The sequence below is a fragment of the Glycine soja genome, chromosome 19 (assembly GCF_004193775.1).
Source record: "Glycine soja cultivar W05 chromosome 19, ASM419377v2, whole genome shotgun sequence".
NCBI lineage: Eukaryota > Viridiplantae > Streptophyta > Magnoliopsida > Fabales > Fabaceae > Glycine > Glycine soja.
In genome coordinates this window covers 43,377,524-43,398,577 of record NC_041020.1, presented here as the reverse complement: position 1 = coordinate 43,398,577, position 21,054 = coordinate 43,377,524, and the positions used below count along the sequence as shown (strand labels likewise).

Here is a 21,054-nt window from a genome sequence, read left to right as displayed (position 1 = left end):
TTTTTTTTTACTGAATTAATGTATGTTTATTTTTTTAAGTTTTATTTGATATTTTTATATGATTTTATTTAATATATTTTTATATTTAATATTTTCAATATTCTTTTACTAATGTTAATGTTAAGAATTATTATTTATTTTGTAAATTAAAAAAACTTAAATTTAAATAAAAATGTTAAAATATATTACGTATTTTGTTTAATAAAATATTAAAATATTTTGTTAGTAATATTAATAAAGTAATATTAATTTATAATTTATCGAATAATTTTTTAAAATTTTTTGAGACGGCCTCATATGGGCAAACCGCTGACAAGCTCATCCAACTATACAATGTTTCCATATTCTATCCACCATTGGGCAGGTAAATAGAATGTGAGAACAAGTTTCTTCATGAAGTTGACAAAATGGGCACAACAAGTTTTGATCATCATCCCTTATGACATTTCTCTTCATAATCTGATTATGTTTTGTTGGAAGCCTATCAATGAGTATCCTCCTCACAAAATGAATAACCTTAGATGAAATTTTTAAATCCCAAATAAAGGAAAATTCATTTTGCTCTTGTGAAATATAATGACGCTCACGAAATGCCTTATATGCAGAGCTTACAACTTTCCATTTGGCTCCAACTCCCATCTCCAAGAATCACTTACACTATTTTGGATATGTAAGTTCTCTACTAATGCTTTCAAATCTTCCACCAATTCCTTCTCCCATTCAAATCAACCCCTCCTCCATTTAAGATTTCACTTCCACACCTCACCCATTTCTTTGACGACAAATTTTCTTTCGCACCCAGCTTATTTTCCTCGCCACCCCTATAGGTGCTTTAAAGAAAGAAAATAATACAAGAAAAAGAGTAAAAGTACCAAATTTAGAAGACAAACTTTAATTTTTACCACTTTTGTCATATGCATTTGACAACCTCATTTTTAATTGCTGTGAACATATTTTTGCTAGCTTAATTTTAACTTTTAAGAGCATGTTTGTATTTACGTTTCAAATACGTTTCAAATGTCGTTCAATGCCATACAAACATACCTTTAAGTCAGGACTTGAACATTCAATTATTCAAATTTAATTGTTATTGAGTTACACATAATCAGATTAAAAAAATAATAATGAATCTTCCAAAGGGATTCTAAAACAACATATAAAAATATAAAAGTATAGTGCGTTTGGTTTTGGTCTTGTGCTTTCCGTTTTTTTTATTCTTCTTGTTGGTATAAATTACTTTAGGCTAAATGTTAACTAGTCTCGGATATTAATTAAGAAATTAAAAGAAAAAAATATTTATTATAAAAATTACAAGATAACATAAAAAAGTCTTAAAAATATAATCTCAACCATGTTATTGACATGTTATTTTTATTATTATTATTATCACTATCACCCCTTTCACGGGGATGATGTTTATTGTATTAACAACACCAATAAAAAAATTAAACACTATTTTGAATAATATCTAAAAAATACTATAAATTAGTAAAGCAAACCATAACCTAATTAAATAAATTATAAACTAGTTGAATTAGGTTATTATAAAGATTTGTATTAATTTCAAGATGAAGTTATGGATATACAATTACATTAAATAATTGGGTAAAAAATTTTACAATCCAATAATCTTACTCAATTTGAATATTATTTCATGTGTAAAATACATGCGGTATCGTATATAAAAATATTTCTATTTTAATCAAATAAAATTTCGAGTTAATCAAACATTAGCTTTGTAAAGCAAAGAGACCAAAAAGAAATTAGGAAAGAAAAAATGCTCAAGATTGTAAAACTAACAAGTAAGGTTACAACGCCACCTTAAGTTAACTAAAGAAGAAAAAATTGTAAAAAAATAAAAAAAGCATCTTCTGAAGGCTGTTACCCCATAAATTTGATGGTTGTGTCACGCGTGAATAGGTTGCAGCTAGCCATGAGTATGAGTGAAGAGTGAAGACGAAGTAGGTTTTTGGATTAGTTAAACGCGAAAAAGATGAAGAAATGAATATGCAGGTAGTAGTAGAGTGAGAGTGAACAGAAAATCTCGAGTGATTCGTTACGAAGGACTGCGACTGCGACCGCGACTGGATTGCGATTCCAAACACAGACAAAGTATTCCACAAGACCCCACCAAATAGCAATGGTCCATGCGCTATTTATGTACCCACATTATTGTTTTACCCGAACCCATTGCAAATTAAAAACACAGTACAGACAACGGAACCCTTGAAAATGCACAAATCTCTGTTTCCACACCATATCATCGAGGGGACAAATATACTAGACAAAGACACACCTAACATGCTTCGATGCACACACACTAAATGAGAATAATAAGAAAATAAATATTACCGAACTCATATTTCATAATAAGATATGAGTTCAATTTTAATATGAAAATTTTGTAAATGAATAATATGTAAATAAGTATTATTTAAATCTTGAAATTTATTCTGATTCTAATGAGTTCTGAATCCAGTCCATCTAAACTTTTTTCAATAAGAAAAAAAAAATTAAGAAATGAGAATAATAAAAAGAATGAGAAGAAAGTAATAACAGAATAAATAAAAAAAGTAAATAATATACTCCATAAATTCATATATAAATAAAATTAATTAAGTTTTTCCTCTAATTAAAAAAATCAATTCATATTATTTAATTCTACTTATCACATTCAAAATATAAACTTTCAACTCTTAAGTATCGTTCGACGATCACTACTATCTCTTATAGTATATAGTTATTTTTACCAAATCATTATTTGGAAATATGAAAGCAAAACTAAATTAAAACACCCTGAAAATCTGTGTTTGTTTTAGTTTCGCTTGCTTCCAATGTTCGTTCCTATCAACCATTAATTAACATTTTTTTTCCTGCTTTTACTGTTACTCCATTACAAATTAAACCAGATTAATCTTAAAATTTCTCGCATTATTACACGTCCAATCTAAGCATTAATTAAAAAGTGTCCTCTAACGTCATAAACCAATAATTTAACATAATTTAAGTAGGACAAAAAAGTTTGCTTAAAATAATTATAACATTATAATGAAACGAATTGTATCTAAAAGTAATTTGATTCCAAGGAAAAAAATATATTTAAATCAAGGGTCTTCAATTCAAATAAAAATGACCATATAAAATTGAGAATAAATGAAGAAAATATCGATAAAAATATGCAAACGATAGAATATTTAATAATAATTTATTATTTAAATTTATATGTACATCGAATCTAACACACATTTTTTTCTTAAAAAATTATTTATATAGCACGACACTTGTGTGTGCCATGTCAAACTCTTCCAGTCAGTGTAGAGTGGTGACTTCAACTTCTACATCTTGGGACAAATCAACGATGTTGTCCCTTGGTCCAATATGGTTTAACGTGGTCATGTCACTATTACCCTTGGATTGGGGTATTATTACATAAACAACCATGTTCGTCCTCTTCTTCGTTAATTTATTTGACGATTAGCCTTGATTTGGTTGCGTCTGAAATCTAAATTCGTTCTTTGGAAGAATCTGAAACCACGCTCTGGATCCTTTGCCTTGTCTCTCTCTCCGAAGCTCTCTCTGCTCTGCTCCTCGTGTATGCCTCGAAGAACTCCTTGTTCTCCTTCTCTAACTCCTTCCAAACTGCTCGCGCGATCACATGCATGCACGTGTGTCATTCACAGATAGAATAAAAAAAGAGAGAGAGAGAGAAAACATTGACAACACATTACTTTAACAACATCAAGTATGAAGTATATACAACATGTGTACATATTTTTCAAAAGTTTTGGTATTCAGACGCAGATGTACACCATTATCAATACGTTAATTATTTTAGTATATACCGGCCGGGCCGATAGTGGTTGGTGGTTGTCTCCAGGCTATAATAAGCTGATTAATTAATTTGGAGCGAAGCTAAAGTGGTCATAATAACAGTGAACGAATTAAATTAATTAATTATTTTTTTCCATGAGCAAAAGGAGAGTGAAATTAATCAAATGACCTTACCGGTGGAGGTAATAACAGGCTTGATATTTGCATGTTTGGAAAGAGCTTCCATGCACTCTTCTTTGCTCATGTTGAATAGGATACACTCCTCTATCAGACGGTGCACCTACACATATGTATTATAATTATATTATATATATTTATGTGTGCATATATATACCTTCATCATCAGAACTTATATATGTATTCCACCAAAAAGAAACAAAAGAAATTATTAATGGAAAATATTTAAAATTACAAACAAGATATGTTTTTCAAAAGAAACAATAATATTTTGACAAGTAAATAAACGAGAAAGATAGAATTAGGAGGGGTTTAAAGGTCAAGCAAATTAAAACTCACCAGGCGGATATAAGCAGCAGAGGAAGAAGAGTCCTCCATGGCTCTTAATTAGTTGATTCTTTTGAGTGGAAGTGTGTGAGATTTAATATTTGTATTAGGTGGGGGAGTTTGTCTACTTGTAAAATGATCTGATGGGTTAGTATAAGGTTATGTACGTTATATATATAGTCCAAAGTATTATAATTAAAAGAGATGGAGGAGGCAAGATGCTTGAATAGGAAGAAGAGGAAGAAATTAAGGCCAGAAAGATCGAAGAAAAAAGAGAGAAAGGACAAGAAAAGATGACGAAAAAGTGAAAACCAAGGCATGAAAGAAAATAAAAATGGTTAGGTTAATAAGGAAGGTGGTTCAACATACAGGTAGATCGCACAGCAATGTTAAAAAAAAAAAAGAAGAAAGAATCAGAACATAATGGTGAAGGAGAGAATAATAATAATAATATAAAAAAAGATTAGATAAAAAGGCACATAAAGAAATGAGTAGAGTGTGAGGCAGCTATGGTGGGACCCACAGCCCCACGTGGGAGCAAAACGGGGATTGGTGGAGAAAGGATTAGGGGAGATTCTACGTGAAGGGCAGCAAACGCCGTTGTTTGCTTATTACGTGGCAATGGGGGCCATTCTTCACGTGAAGCGTGGGACCCCGGATCCTTATGTCTTTCCAAAGTGGCACTAGTTGGCACCTCAATGCATGTACCATGCTCAAATCCTACATCTTCAACGTTTTTCAAAAAAATGAAAACATAAATTGCCGCTGTCATGAATGATACGTTGGACATGTGGTTAATCCCAAACGACTATGCTATAGTAATTATTTAGAGGGCAGAGTTATTCCATCAATTTTGAAACTTTTGATAGAGATTAGTTGGATTCCTTCTACTTCCTTCTCCGTATTTTTTAGATGTTTAAGGTCAAATCACGTATCTACTATCAAATGAGTTTTTTTTTAAAGGATCAAATGAGATATGTTAAAAACTAGTTCTTCTATCCGGTGTTGCTTGAATAATTAATTATTTTTTAAACTAAATAGGTAAATTTTGTTGAAACTATTCTTTTATCTCATACTTCAAGTTTGCATGTTGAGTAAAAACAACACCCTTATTTACTTTTTCCAAAGGAATAGAGATATATCAACCAAAGACATTCTACAATGATAAAAGTTACGCAAAAAACCATGAATAAGCTATTAACTATGGAATAGTCCCAAACACTCTGCAAAATTTAAATTATGATAGAAGGTTTTTTTTTTTCTATTGAAAAAATCTTTAAAAATTATTGAAATTTGTTATAGAGAAAGATTTGGAATTCCTTACTCTAGACTAGTTGGATTGTAATATAATAATGAGATGTATTGTTGATTTTTTTTCTCTCTATTATTTTATTATATCTTATTTTGTGTATGTTTTTTTATGTATCATTTTGTGTATGTTTGAGAAGCATTTTAACTAATTTTTAACATATTTTACTAATTGAAAATTTTCTTTGATCTTATTAATTGTGCTTGCTAAATAAATATATTTTAGTAGCTCGTACCATTTTTTTTATGTTACTTCAAGTAACAAAGTTTAAAAGTTTACCTTCTAATTTCCAATGTTTATTTTCTTCCATTAACATATTTATTAAATTTCTTTTTAACTCTTTTATATAAGGTATATCTTATTTTGTCTTCTTTCTCTAGTTAACAATAATGTTTTATTTTAATTTTGCTATTTTATATTAGATTATTTATTTTAACCATTATTATATTATTTTAGTATTATGTTTCAAGATATAAACAATGATATATGATAAGTTTTTATATTTTTTATATTATACTATTTATTTTAATCATTATATTATTTTAATTATTTACTCTATTATTTTAACATCACATTACAGCATATTTTAATCTTTCACTAATCAACATAATAAAAAGTATGATAGCTGCCTAATCAACATAACAAAAGTATGATAGCTACCTAAGTTACGCTATTTTTAATTTTATTTTTATTACAGACATTGGTTAATTTTTATTTTATTGTAAACTTGAAAAAATATTTTAAGATGTAATATAAGATTAATAATAAAATACACAATATGAAAAAATAGAATAATTGAAATTAAGAAATGTAATAAAAATAATTTTTCTACAATAAAGAATTATAAGAGTTTAAAATTAACTAAAAATAAAAATTATAAGTATCTCAAAATATATTTTATAATAAAATTAAAATTTTATAAACTACCATATAAAATATCTATTTTCATTTTATATTTATTTATTACTTCAATAAATAAATTTATCAAATATTTATAATGCAATAAACCTATTTAATAATATGATTAATTGTACTTTTTAATTTTTAATAGTTTTTCAGTTTTTAATTATTTTTTCAGCGACTTTTATCAAATACAATCTTTATTAATTGTTTTATAATATGATTGATTGTACTTTTTAATTTTTGAAAATTTTTAATTGGATAAAATTTATAAAAAATGAAAAAGTTAATGGTAAGTTTTACCAAAGAGTAAAAAGTTATGATAAAAAGTGCAACTAATTTAAGATGTCACATCAACTTAATAACAAAAGATAAAATTGGTAAGCTTTTAAAAATTAAAAATAAAATATGTTAAATTAATTTGTTAAAGATAAAATTCTTAAAAAAATTAAGAATAAAAACTATAATTAAGTCTTTATAATAGTGAGAGTCACATTTAATAAAATAATGTATTTTAATTATAAGTGACATCGAAACGAGTTTATAATAACTCAAGTATTAATGGATGTACCTAATCCATGTGCATTAGTGAGCCAATCCATCGGAACTAGAACATTTGATAATTAAATGAAATTCACATTTGATTAAAAAAAAAATCTTACTTCTTAATTAGTTGGTTTAAATGTTAATTTGTTAATCGAAGAACAATATATAGGACTAGGTGATTTGATTTAGTAAAACATAAACACGAAAAAAAAAGGGTTCAGCTCCTCTCTATACGGAATTTGTATCTGACAGCTTTCCACCATTGACCATGAGCAAATATGGCTGGCCATATTTCGTGGAAGCAATGTCGATATGTTCAAGGCATGTATGTCTAATGTCTGCTACTACTATTCACGCTCTGGCTGCTCGTCCTTGTCTTGCTCTTCAGAGAAACTATTAACTTTTTGTGATAAAGTTGATGGCGATAAATATATATATATATATATATATATATATATATATATATATATATATATATATATATATATATATATATATATATATTATAAAGACTCAAGAGAAAAGGGAAAAAGAAAAGGCATGAAAAATGTGGGGAGGCCTTATACATGAATTAAGCTGATATATATATATCGTGCTAATGTCAGTCACGTTAACTATTCTCTAGTCCCTACCACTTGATCGATTGGAAAAGTAATACGAATCTTAATTAATTCATTAAATTAGAATTGAATATACCACTCTTAAAAAAATGAATATATCATTTTTAAGAATGATAAAAAAATTTCAATTTGGTGTCAAATTTTTAAATGATTTAATTTTGTCTCTAAATTTTTAAAAGATTTAATTTGATATTTTAAGTTCTTAAAAATGAATTAATTTAATCTCCTAAATTTTAAAAGGTATAATTTGATTATCAATTTTTTTAAAAATAAATCAATCTGATTTTTATGTTTTTAAGAACTTAAAGATCAAATTGAACCATTTAAAATAATGGAAAATCAAATTGATTATTTTTTAAAAATTTGAAGATCAAATTAAATATTTTAAAAAAATTTGGGGATCAAATTGATTTTTTTAAGAACTTAAGAGTTAAATTGAATCTTTTAAAATTTTGGAATCAAATTAAAATATTGAAAATAATTTTAAAACTAAATTGATAATTAAACCAAAAAGATTTTGGTTGATTTTTCAAAGCAAAAACATCCTAGAAGAGTGGAAGTGCTGAGCCAATGGAAGCTGATGAAGCTTGGAGCATTTGCCAAGCTCTATCTTGGTTGCAGGAGCTTAATATTCGCAATGTTCTTTTTGAAGTTGATTACAAATACGGTCTCTTTTAGTGATATTTCTGAGTTTTGTAAGGCGACAAAATAATGATGTGGCTCATGTGTTAATTAGAGCATTATCATTTAATTTTCTGCTTTGCAACCAGGTCTTTGATCACATATCTTGTATCTTTTTTTTTTCTATTTTGAATTTAAAATCGTAACTTTCTTTCTCTCTAAAAAAAAGTGATTTAATTTTCAATTTATTACTATCTTATAAATAAAATACTACAGTTATTTTTAGTATTTAAAATTTTTAAAAACTAAATTCTGTTGAATCAAATGTTCTCGCTGAAACATTAGCACGATCTCTCAAAGTAGGTGACTGTTTTTTTTTTTTTTTCAGAAACAAACTTATATCATTTCATATAAGAAATATGATGAAAGATATGGATACTAGGATAATACAACGGGATAAGCTTATATCTCTCAAAGTAGATAACCAGTGTCAAGGATAAGTTGTCATCTGGCTATTGTGATTCTCACGTCTTTAGGGTGTTCATCATTATGGGTCATTTATAAATTTAAATTGATCCAAACTGATATGAAGAATTTAGATTGTATGATAAGTTTAGATTTATAAGATGACTATTATTATAACATGGTTTAAAAGACTGTAACCAGTAACTATTGACTAATTAAAATTCACTATGAAAAGAATGGTTATATCTTTAGTACTACTAAAGTAGCTACTTAACCCAGTTGATTTAATGCAATAAATCGACCATAAGGATCTAGCATCGAACTTAAGAGACGAAATCAAATTATATATAGACCCAAATTCGGTCACACGGATAAATAATTTCTATGGATTTACCTCTTTTTTTAAAAAAAAAAAATGATGGATTTACCTCTTTTAAGGTATATAAAAAGAGTTCATCTTTTATTTAAATTAAAGAATCTTATAAACTTAACTAACTTCAAATTAACTTAATGTAGTTTTTTTACCTTTTGATTTTATTTCTCTCATTTTACACTAATAAAATCTTATAGAATACAAGTTACTTACCTTTTTAAAGTACAAGATACGTTCGGATTAAAATAATCAACAATGATTCCTTAAATAATAGACTTAAATATAATTTCGTTCCTCTTATATTTTTTAAATTCATAATTTTATTTCTTTTATTTTAAAATAGAAATATTTAATTTTCATATTATTCAAAATTCATAATTTTATTCTTCTTACTTTAAAATAAAAACATTTAATCATCTAATTTTATAAAATTTATAATTTTAATCTTTCCATCAAATTTAAAAAGTACTGATGAATAATTTTTTTTTACCTGTTGTGATTCAAATTTGACAACATAAAGCTAGATTATTTGTATAATTTATGTTAATTAAAGTTAATCTTTTAACTGTCAATATTTTTATTTTAATGAAATAATTAAAATTGTAGATTTTTAAAAAAATAAGAGACTAAAATGTCTTTACTTTAAAATAAAAGGACTAAAATTACTAGTTTTAACAACAAAGGAAAAAAAATTTAAATTTTGAAGAATAAAAATATCATAATTGTGTTTAATCCTAAAACATATTAACTATAACCAATGAGATGTTCCATAATTTCCTTCCAGCTATTGAAACTGAAATTAGAATTTACGTTTCATGTTTCTTTGTTAAATTTCCCATGTTCTCTGTGAGTCTTCTTTCTTGTTCTCCCAATAAATTAAAAATCATTTCAGTAACAGAAAAACAAAAATAACATAAAGATATCCTGGTTCTTTAATCAATAACATGCCAAGCGGAAAAAAAAAACCATGTTAATTTTTAAGTTATATCTAAAACTATTGAGTACTGTTTTCATAATTTCATTTTAGTATCAATAATTATTGATAAAAATAATAACAGTTAATGTCACTTAAATAAATAGTCTGGAATTTAAAATTTAATTAATTTTTGAATAAATTAAATGATGTTAAAAGAAGAATATTTATCTCGTGTATTTATCATCTCCAACAAAAATTTATATTATCATAGGTGAAACATAACTTTTTACTAATACCATTAAAAAAATCATTTTAGTGCAGTCACTCACAGCCAAACTATACATGCTATAAATTTTGAACTTTGATTACAACGAGCCATGCATCTTCAGAGCTTGTTTATAATCAGTGTTTCCCTGTTAATGTTTGGAGTTTGGATATTGAGTTGCAACTTGCAAGCTTAATCGAATTATGGACTCCGACAGATTGTAATGCTACGACATTTCGCCCATTATTATTATTATTATTGCCGATGAAACAGGCATTCCATGCTTAATTGCTTTTTCATGTTTTTTAAATAAAAAGAAAGATAATAAAAGTTAGTGAATGATTTGTAAAAATAACTATAAACTTATAAGAATAAAATAATAACTTATAAATGTAATTATAAATATAAAATGGGTATAATAATGTGCATAATAAAATATTATATTCTCCTTATATATAGTTATAAATTATTATTATTATTATTTCTAAATATATTTTTGTATTTTTCAAATGGCCGTAAATTGTGGTCGGTAACATAATCATGCTGCCATGCTCTTGGCCTTTAATAATTGCCATAAAGGGCAAAGGTCTTTGTTGATGTCATGTCATTGTAACCTAACCAGGATGAGTATTCATATTTTATAGAGACCTATAGGGGCAAAATGACCCAAATCGGTTTCCTTTAGAAACAATTTTTTGATATGAGTCTGTTTTCATATTAATTTTAGAGGGGATTTGTTTTTCACGTAAAATTATAATATATGGATGTGTGTCGCCATGTATTTTGGCGACACATACAAAATGACAGAGTGTATGTCGCCAGTCAAACTAACGACACTGTGCAGAGCTGTATCGTCAAAATCAATAGCGAAATAGGCTGGTTTTGTAAGCATTTTTTTTCTTCTTTGTTTAACGTGTGTACATGTATTTTCTTCTTTTTTGTTTAAAATGTGTGCAGGGTTTCTTTTTTTTTTTTTTTAATAAAGTTTTAATGTGTAGAAAGTGCATTCTTTTTTCTTCTTTTTTCTAGTTAAATTTAATTAATTATAATAGAAACTTTAAAATCTACCTTTAAAATTTGTACCTTGGCCTTCAAGTTTTAAAAGTTTTTGACACTATTTTTATTTGAACTAATTACTTTTTTGTTAGAATGAAATTTTAATTTTAAGTTCCAGTACGCTAGTTTTTGTAATTTTTGGCGATACACTCTGCCATTTTGTATGTACACTCTGCCATTTTGTATGTGTCGCCAACATACATGGCGATACACATCTGAAAAACAAACCCCCTCTAGAATTAACCCTGATAACTGCTAAATAATTGTATTTTGATGATAGAAAATAAGGCAAAATTGTCTTTAAAAATAATTATTTAGCAGTTATTTGCGCTTAAATATTAAAAAATTGATGTTTTGTTTAATTTTGGTTGCAGATATAAAAACTGGAGGTGTAACTAGCAAAAAGGCCAGAAAAATTGAAGAAAAGAAGAAAATCTGAAGCAGGTCCAGTCCAATACGCGCTAAGCCTATGATCCAACAGAAGCGCGCGCTAAGCCTGCAACACGCGCGCTAAGCCCGCGATCTAACAGAAGCGTGCGCTAAGCCTACAACATGCGCGCTAAGCGCGCGATCTACACGCGCTGAGCGAGGGGGTGTCGCGCTGAGCGCGCCTACGAAGGCCCAAAGCCCACTTCAGCAGCTATAAATAGAGAGTCAGTCCAAGGGACAGAACACACCACGACAGAACCCCCTCTCCTAGGGGTTTCATTTATTCCCTTTCTTTCTTTCACCCCTCTTCTCATTGTAATGTATGATGTACTCTTCACTATTTATCAATGCAATACCAGGTTTTTCTTTCCTATTTTCTTTTCTGTTTTTACCTTGCATACTCATCTTTATATTCTATTAGGGGTTAGATGCTCGGGAGAGGGTAACTTCTAAATAAGATTTAAAGAAGATATGCATGCATTAGTTTTAGGGGTTAGACGCTCGGGAGAGGATAACTTCTAATAGAACAAGAAGAAAAGATATCATAATAAAATCATTGCTAGGCATAGAGTGATTGCATTATGTCCATGCGTCAAAGCAAACATCTAGAATTAGAACTTCATGCATTTTATCTGTTGAGTCTTTGCAAAGGCATTTGGGGGATAGATAGGTAAAATAGGCTTGTCATCGTGAGGCATCAGCGGCAAGTAAATGAATAGATGTGGGTGGGATAGAATCACCTGAATTGGTAAAGAAAAAATCATAAACTCATACATCCTAGGCAGGTTAGGCAAGTCAGTTCTCAACATTATCTTATCTTGACTTTATCTTTTTCTTTTATTTTAAATTTTAAAAATCTTTTATCTTATCTTATCTATTATCTTTATCTTTTATTTTAAATTTTAAATTTCTTATCTCTTGCTTTTAAATTGGGTTTGCATTAATCTAAGTACAAACAAAGTCCCTGTGGATTCGACACTCGGACTTCCGAGAACTTTACTACTTTTAACGATTTGGTGCACTTGCCAATGAGTCAACAGACCCATATCGAGAAATTATTTCTAAAGGAAACCCATTTGGGTCATTTTGGCATAGGCGGCATGTTTCCAAATGTTTCCAAAGAAAAATTACTATATGTCCGTTCTCAAATATAAAATTCTTTTTTTTTTTTAAAGAGAAATGTCATTTCTACAACAATTTGTACAAATATTAAATTATTGTAAAAATAATATTTTTCTTTAAAAAATATCAAATTTGTATAAATGTCTTAAGAGACTTATGGGAGTAAATTGTAAGTGTCCAATAATCATCAAATAATAAAATATCAAATTTACAATGACTATGTTTTATGGTTACCCATTTATTATGATTCAATAAAAATACAACTAAAAATAGTATTTGATTGGAAGAGAGAATATTGAGAATGAAAATAGAATAAAAAAAATTATAATAATAAAAGAAAGGAATATCAAGAATGGAGGAGAATTAAATATGAGAAAAATTTTAGGATTTTATCTTTAAATTACTTTTCAACAAACTTACACAAACAAAAACTTATTCTAAATTATAATTGATTACAGCAATAATCGATCACACATATAATCAACTATTAAAATAATTTAATTTTCACGGTTGTCTCAAACATACCCTAAGAATTTATTTAATGATTTCTTATGGATTAATTTTCTTACGCTTTAATTGGTCCTCTGAAGATGAACTAGCATTATGTCAACACATATAAGTGTAACTAATTGAATTAACTTTTTATTTTTATTTTTGTGGTAACTATGTTGAATTAGGTCTTTTAGATTTTTTTTTCCCCCTTAATTAAAAACCAATGTTTTTCTTAACTATGTTTCGCATTGAATGTGACCTTCTTCACTAGGACCAATATTGCTGGAACACTTCCATAAATTGAATCTATATTGTCAAAACTTATAAAATTCCCTCTCACCAAACGCCAAATCCCCACCCCTTTCAACTATCTTATCAATCACGAATTAGGAAGACAACATTAGGATCCGACTTTAACACTTCCTCTTGACAATAGATTAAAAAAAAAAAGAGTTTTTCAACAGACAATTAATTACTTGCTCAAACACCAACAGGGAAAAGGGGGAAGCCGACAGAGGGTAAGAAAAGAAAGAAGGAAATAACAAACAACGCATATTACAAAACGCAATTCTCACCATAAAGTGGAGCAAACAATCAAACGATTTCAAGTATGTGATTCTATGCAATTCATTCTCAACTGTGTTTTCTCTTCCCAGCCATTATGCTTGGGGTACTTATAAAGGGTAACCATATCTTTTAGTATCTCTTGTGAAGAAGAAGTGGTGTCTCATTGCTTCCTTAGCTTTAAGTGGTTCTGAAGGGTCGTACCTCAGAAGCCCTTGCAAGAGGTCAATCAAATCGCCAGCAGAATGATCAACATGCTGCCTTATGAGGTTCTGCAGGGGAATATTATATAGAAAATATAAAGGTGAGGGAATGCATTAATATCATTCCAGGTGTTGTCATGTTGATGGCAAAAAATTGGACGATAGAACATGACACAAGAACACGTTCACAAGTTCCTTCACATGTAAAATTTGAAGCTATCACAAAATACAAGTACTTCTGGTTTTGAATAACACCAGATATTCAAGGAACTTTCCTAGTAAAATTAAATGTTAAAAGAATACTCATAAATCTTAATTCTGACATGATCAAGGTTAATTACTTTCACTTGCATTTGATCAATCCAGCCTGTTATGCACTTACCACAAGCTATATCTACATGATTCTCTTTACGAAAGAAAGTAGCCATAAAGCATGGAGCAAGAAATGGTCATTCAAAACAGTAGCAAGTAGATGGAAGAGAAAATATCAACAGGTGATTGAACTATATTCTTATAAATAATATACATGAAATAATTGTCTGAATATGAAAATACAGGCAACCACAGAGTAAGCAATACCGGCAACTGTGGCAATTTCCAAACTGCTCTCATGCTTTCTCTTGAAGTTGAACTATCAGGCCAACTTAATCGTGTACCTCTTTTAAAATACTTTTCAGCTCGACGACAGCAAGATTAGGTATTACATGAAAATCCAGAGAAAGGTTAAAGAGAATGCATATTTCCAAAAGCAAAGAGAATTCAAAAGCTTACTCGACCCTGACCACCATATTCGGAGGTAGTGGTTCTAAAACTCTCTCCATCATGGCAAGATGTTCCAAGTTCTCATGTGTTTGGAAAACTGCCTCTCCCTGCTCATATGCAATGAATAATAACACTATAAACCCCCTAAAAAAAGAGTAATATGAACTAAAATTGCTCAAGTCACTCACGAAAATTATAAACAAGTTTTGTTGGTAGAAGTAATGGCAATGATTACAATAACAAATGCCATAGTGACATAGTGATAGCACAAATAGTGGCACAATCCATGCGTAATATCTAAATTACCATGTTAGAAGACCAACACAAGAACCCATGGCTCACCATTAAATGTTATAGGCCTTGCTAAGAAGTGCTATTAACAACTTTGATTCTACCTTTCATGCATAATGAGTAAAGGGAATTAAATAAGGTTTAGTCTGATAATTACTTACAGAGCAAAGCTCAACAACCAGTATGCAGCCCACACTCCAAAGATCATAGTTCCACCCAAGACCTACAGGAAAACAACAAACGGAAAATATAATGACTGGAACGTGGATATAATGTGCAATTGAGTATACATTTCAATGACACTTGGGTAGATTCTTGAAATAGGAGCCATCTTTTGTGTTCCGTGATAGAAACTTAATTTCCACAGATGAAGAATAAGCCAACAAAAAAGGAAAAATGTAGAATTTTTTATCATTGAAAATTACAAGGGATAATGCTTCCTAATTCCTATGGTTGCAGGATCTCAATCATATATAGAACACTGATTAATTCTTGTCAATCACTTTTCAACCATGGAAAATTGCAATTGCATGATATTCCAAATATGTTGATCATTTTTCAAAGAGCTTTATTTTTTTTTCCTAGAAAGAAAGTTTAAATGGGATGAAGTCGAATCACGATAAGGAGAATAAGTAAGAATATGATACCTTATAGTCTGGCACTTTAATGAATTCTGATGAGACAAGAAGAATGTTCTCTGGCTTCAAATCAGTGTGATGCATAACTGCAGATATGGGAGATATAATATAAGTGACTTGAAGGTACAATTGATTAACTTATCTAATATGTGCTAATTCAATAAAAATATAGTTTGTTTCAAATATTTAAAGACTATATTATCCACAATTAAATTAGTTATTAACTTATTATTATATATGCACATCTTAAACTCCCAACAGAGGAGTATCAAATACACATAAAATATATAGTTTGGTAGTTGGTACAGGATATGTCCACACACATGCTACAGACTCCAAAAGTTGTCTGCCAAACTCCCGAACAAGATCAATTGATAAAGAACGATAATTGTTTTTGCGGAGAAAATCGTATAAGCTTGGTCCAAGCTTCTCAAATACCTGTTGAAACCATTTAAATCCATCCACAAGTTTTTCAACTCGCATGATAATGCACATTCCTTCATTTAATCAAATTACAAATATCAATAAATACTTACAATACAAATATGATTAAGATAGTCAAACCAATTCCGTATCTGCACACAACTGCAAAGAATGAAACCACTTATACAACATTCTCTTTTAGCATCTACAACCAATATACAACATTCTCTTTTAGCATCTACAACCAATAATGAAAGAGAATCAGAAAGAACCCTTACCGTGCACCGTCAACATCATGTCTGGCTAGCCTCAACCAGACTTCAACTTCAGTCCTTGCAGCCTCACGGTACTTGAGCGAACAACTTTATTTGCCACGATTTCTTTCTTTTCATTGTCCAAGCATTCAAACACTTGGCTAAAAGTTCCTGCATAAATTTTAGACATACAGATTAATTTGGCCAACACACTAAGAATTAAAAAGAAATCTGGAAAGTCCATGGATGTGATTTTAATAAAATTAAACAAAAAATCTTTTAATGTAAAAGATCTAGAAAGTGCAGAATATTGAAATAACATTGTTGAAAACCAAGCATTACCTACCTTCACCCATTTTACTGAGAATTTTGTCTACAAGCATAACAAAGAAAACAATTTTAGAGAAGAATTGTACATATAACATAAGCATATAACTAATGCAGTAATGCAAACATGTCAATCCAAACTACGCCACACACATTTAGGCTATGTCTGATTTTAAAAGTTTGAAAAATACTTTTGCAAATTTCAATGCATAATTGTGAATTCTGATGCACAAATGAAGAAAGAAGAAATTGTTGCTTCGGGAGTAAAAGTACATTTGAGCTTTTCTAACTTTAATCCAAACATACACTTAATGGTTGGAAACAATATGCAATGCAACCATTCTAAATTGGAGTCTAACAACCATCACATTGCACCCAATAGACTTCAAATAAGGATGAATAACGTACACCGAGGTGTTTAATTTTCACCAACAGCAAAAACATAGTGACCGTCTTTATCATCAGGCCTCCAGGGGGTGACCCATTGCGTGGCATTCCCCTGTAAAACACAAATGGATAAGCATGGTTTGGAACCATTCCATTCCTAACCTCCTGCTTGCAGTACATTGTAGGAAGAACCTACAACTGCAACCACTCACAGATTAACTATCCAAAAATTAAGCAAAATGTATCCATGGCTAAAAGCTACAATTTTACAAGCCAAGAGGTCCAATACGCTGTAACCTCATAGTAGTTCTAAATCCACATAGCGTGCCCGTTTCACTGTGCCTAAACCTCGATTCAAGTTTCTTTATTTTTCAAATAAAAAAGTCTTATCATTGAAATTGAAATCCACCATGCCTAATAGAATTATGAAATAAATCAATTCAAATAGCATCGAATTAAGAACACACAAGGTCAGTTATTCAATGAATAATTCCGAAAACATATAATTAAGTAAAGATCGTTCGTGAAGAAAATACAAAAATTATTAAGAGAAGAAATAAAAACCTTGGATGAAAGGAAAAATAGTCATTCACTTTAATCTTGAAAGTACAATTTAACTATCACTTTAATCTTGCCAAATTTTCAGTCTCATTCACTTGGGCACTAGATTAACACATGTCATTAAAGTTGGATTTTTTTTTCTTGGAAAGTTTTAAATTGATTTTTCGTTTGAATATTGTGAAGATACAAGATTGAAGATTTATAACTTTCTAGAATTTCATTAAAAAAAATTGTGACACTTAAAAGTCGTCACTCTTTTTAAATCAAACATATTAATTACTTATAATGATAGAAAAAACTCATTTAAACATAATAGTGATTAAAGTCATCACTATTTTAAAATTAATTATTTAAAACGAAAAATACTAACAGTGTTAGCAGAAAATTGACGAAAAAACTATTTTGAATCCATTCATAAACACATAACAAAATTGAGAAAATGCAAAACTATAATAGAACAAAATGATATTTTAGCTTGTATATTTCTTAGCCGAGGGTTTTTCGGACTTTTCCTCTTCAACCCAAAGCAATTTAGATAAAGTTTGTGTCCCCTAAAAAATGTGAATCGATCTTCAGGAATGAATTTTAATGTATCATAGGAAAGATATACCTCGAGGGAATGCCAAGTTCACTACTGCTTTTTTTTTTCCTTCCCGAGTAATAATGCTTATGCTCATATGTAAAGACCAAGAAGAAAAACATGGTTTCATCAGTAATCAGTGACGTTTGTACATCAGAATTTGATAGCTTCATCTATTTAGTCTACACCGCCATTCTTTTAGTTTGCATTGCTCCATATATTACTTGTTAAATATCGTCTAAGAGCATGATGTCTCGAGGCTAAAACAAAAGCGCAGAGCAAAGAGACCAAAAACTTTGAGGATTTGTTGGTTTCACTTCAAAGCTTTAATGAGGAGAGAAAAAAAAAAGAAAATAAAATAAGAAGGGAGCACATGCACATGCATAATTTATTTCTGACCAAGTAACCATGGTCATGGTCATTACTCTCATTCAACAGTCTCATTTCTATGTACATCACATGATTCATCTAGCAAAAGTTTAAGAAAAATCAAGGCAGTGCAATTAAACTTAGCGACGGTAGCTAACTTATACATATGGTTGATCATTATCTATTATCTCACATACTATTTAAATTTAAGTAATAAGAAAAAATGCAAGCCTGATTACTATGCAAAAAAAGAGTAGGGGGAGGAACAGAGCTGCGAGCCTCAAAGTTTTCTCTTTTTTCCAGTTAATGCATGATTGTGCATCATATTGGAATCCATACCCACATATGACACCAGTTCATTCTTTAGCGCTAACCCAAAACCGGATGCATAAGACATCTGAGAAGGTACATGAGAATTCCCTGGAAATACCAAACCCAAAGAAGTTGGAATGAATCCATTTGGATTAACATTTGCCTTATCATCTGTGTTAGTAGAAGAGCTATTGTCTTGTGTACCAAGTGTAAGGCCAGAGGAAGACAAAGAAGGAGGATTTTGCCACTGTGGAGCAGGAGCAACTAGAAGTGTTTGAAGCAAAGGTCCAGCTTCTGTTACACTTTGCAACAATCTACCAATTTGAGGCAAGGGTTTCCCACAAACAAGTTTATCAAACACTAGGGAAGCACCATCAACCATATTATTATCTCTTGAAGCACCTATGTCTGCCTTCATATGATTTGGTTGCTTTGTTAAGGTCAAGTTGCTTGGTTCAGCAATTCTTGTGTGAGATAAGCTCTGGGAGGAATGTTTCTCATTTGGGTGGAGACTTGACAAGGATAAATCACATGGATGATTTGAGAATACTTTGGAACTTGAATTTGATACCTTGGTGCTATTCAATGATGGCTTTGTTTTGTATTGGAGGCATGGATGATCAACTTGTGGAATAGTACTGCTTGTCTCAGCTGGGGTAGATGCTTGGAAATTCCTTATCAATTGAAGTTGGCCTCTTGCTTCGTCTCTTTCTTGGCAAACTTTCTTTAAAAGTTTATACAAATGTTTAACTGTCTCCTCATATTTCTTTATCTTAGCATTGGCTTCCATTTTTGCTACTATCAATTCAAGCTTGGCACAAACAAACCTGTGGTTGATATCCTCATTGCTCTGTCAATACAAGAAAAAGTTTAGTCAGTGCGAAGTTGAGAAATCAGATTACAATACACTACCAACATGATACTAGAAACAATGATGTTTGGAGTATTTTAACTGAAAGATTGGACCAAGATATTGCAAGCTTTGTTCAAGATGTGAAGACTAAATGCCTTTGCCTTTTAACACGGATGATATATTATTTTACAAGCCGCGAGTGGTATTAACTTTTGACTAATCAGTTTCATAGTCATGGTAAATAACAAAATACTAAAGTTCTTTGGCATGTGAAATATGATGGTTTTCAAAAGTAACAAGCGTTCAACTTCTTTTGGTTGAAAGGCAAAGCGATGGTAATTCAACTTCTTTTGACAATATTGCGAACACACGTGATTGTGTTACCTAAACTACACGCATCCAGTAAAATTAGTTATTCGGTCGTTGTCAGGTGCATCTTATTGATACAATATTATGATTCATTACAAGATTATCAAACTGAATATTTTACTTAAACTGGTATAAGAGTTCTGTAGACTTGATCTGCAGATTCAACTTGTAGACTTGTTCATTTTATATAAAAATAATTATAAAATATTTATAAATAATATACTAATTAAACATTTCAACAATATAATAAAATAAAATAATAAATCATAAATTTCACAATACTTAAATAATAAACTTTAATAATATATCTAGATGATAACTTGCAAATGTTATAGTAGTGGTAGTCCCGTTTGATTTTATTAGAGAACAAGACTTTGATGTTATTAAATGTAAGAATTTTTTTACTCATAAACAACACCAAGATATGTTAAACACTAAATAAAAAAAATAAAATAATTTACATTTTGGTCTAATTTTTTTAACTTGCTGACCCGATAACTCGTGGTAAACTCGAGAGTCTACCGAGCTTACTTAGAGTTTATCCAAAGTCTACTAAAAAAAGAATTTACACACGAGTTAACTCACATAGATTAAATTGATTCGTAAACTCGTAAGAGTTAACTCGATAATTTAATAACCATGTTGATTACCATAAAAAGCACAAGCTGAAGTTTCAATGGTAGGTTTGACAAGAAAAAAATGTCCAGTTCCA

At 29.5% G+C, this 21,054-nt stretch overlaps 2 protein-coding genes and 1 pseudogene across 2 annotated transcripts; all 3 read right to left on the bottom strand.

Moving 5' to 3' along the window:
- Positions 1-3,466: 3,466 nt before the first annotated feature.
- On the bottom strand, positions 3,467-4,759 carry LOC114399491. The gene is made up of 3 exons (XM_028361688.1): positions 4,348-4,759; positions 4,006-4,111; positions 3,467-3,639 (listed from the first exon to the last, which is right to left on the bottom strand). Exons 1-3 carry the CDS (start codon positions 4,384-4,386, stop codon positions 3,503-3,505), a joined length of 282 nt encoding a protein of 93 aa, XP_028217489.1. The 5' UTR covers positions 4,387-4,759; the 3' UTR covers positions 3,467-3,502.
- Positions 4,760-13,842: 9,083 nt separating this feature from the next.
- LOC114400102 lies at positions 13,843-16,955 on the bottom strand (annotated as a pseudogene).
- A 1,877-nt stretch (positions 16,956-18,832) lies between these two features.
- Positions 18,833-20,170, bottom strand: LOC114400100. Its single transcript, XM_028362384.1, has 2 exons — positions 20,074-20,170; positions 18,833-19,970 (listed from the first exon to the last, which is right to left on the bottom strand). Exon 2 carries the CDS (start codon positions 19,908-19,910, stop codon positions 19,089-19,091), a length of 822 nt encoding a protein of 273 aa, XP_028218185.1. The 5' UTR covers positions 19,911-19,970; positions 20,074-20,170; the 3' UTR covers positions 18,833-19,088.
- Positions 20,171-21,054: the final 884 nt, after the last annotated feature.

What these genes read in the sequence shown, in the direction of transcription:
- LOC114399491 (XM_028361688.1), bottom strand. Translation starts at nt 4,386, where the DNA reads ATGGAGGACTCTTCTTCCTCTGCTGCTTATATCCGCCTG. An exon ending in CTGCTGCTTATATCCGCCTG is followed by an intron (nt 4,112 to 4,347) that starts GTGAGTTTTAAT and finishes ACATATGTGTAG; the next exon opens with GTGCACCGTCTGATAGAGGA. An exon ending in GCCTGTTATTACCTCCACCG is followed by an intron (nt 3,640 to 4,005) that starts GTAAGGTCATTT and finishes TCGCGCGAGCAG; the next exon opens with TTTGGAAGGAGTTAGAGAAG.
- LOC114400100 (XM_028362384.1), bottom strand. Translation starts at nt 19,910, where the DNA reads ATGGAAGCCAATGCTAAGATAAAGAAATATGAGGAGACAGTTAAACAT.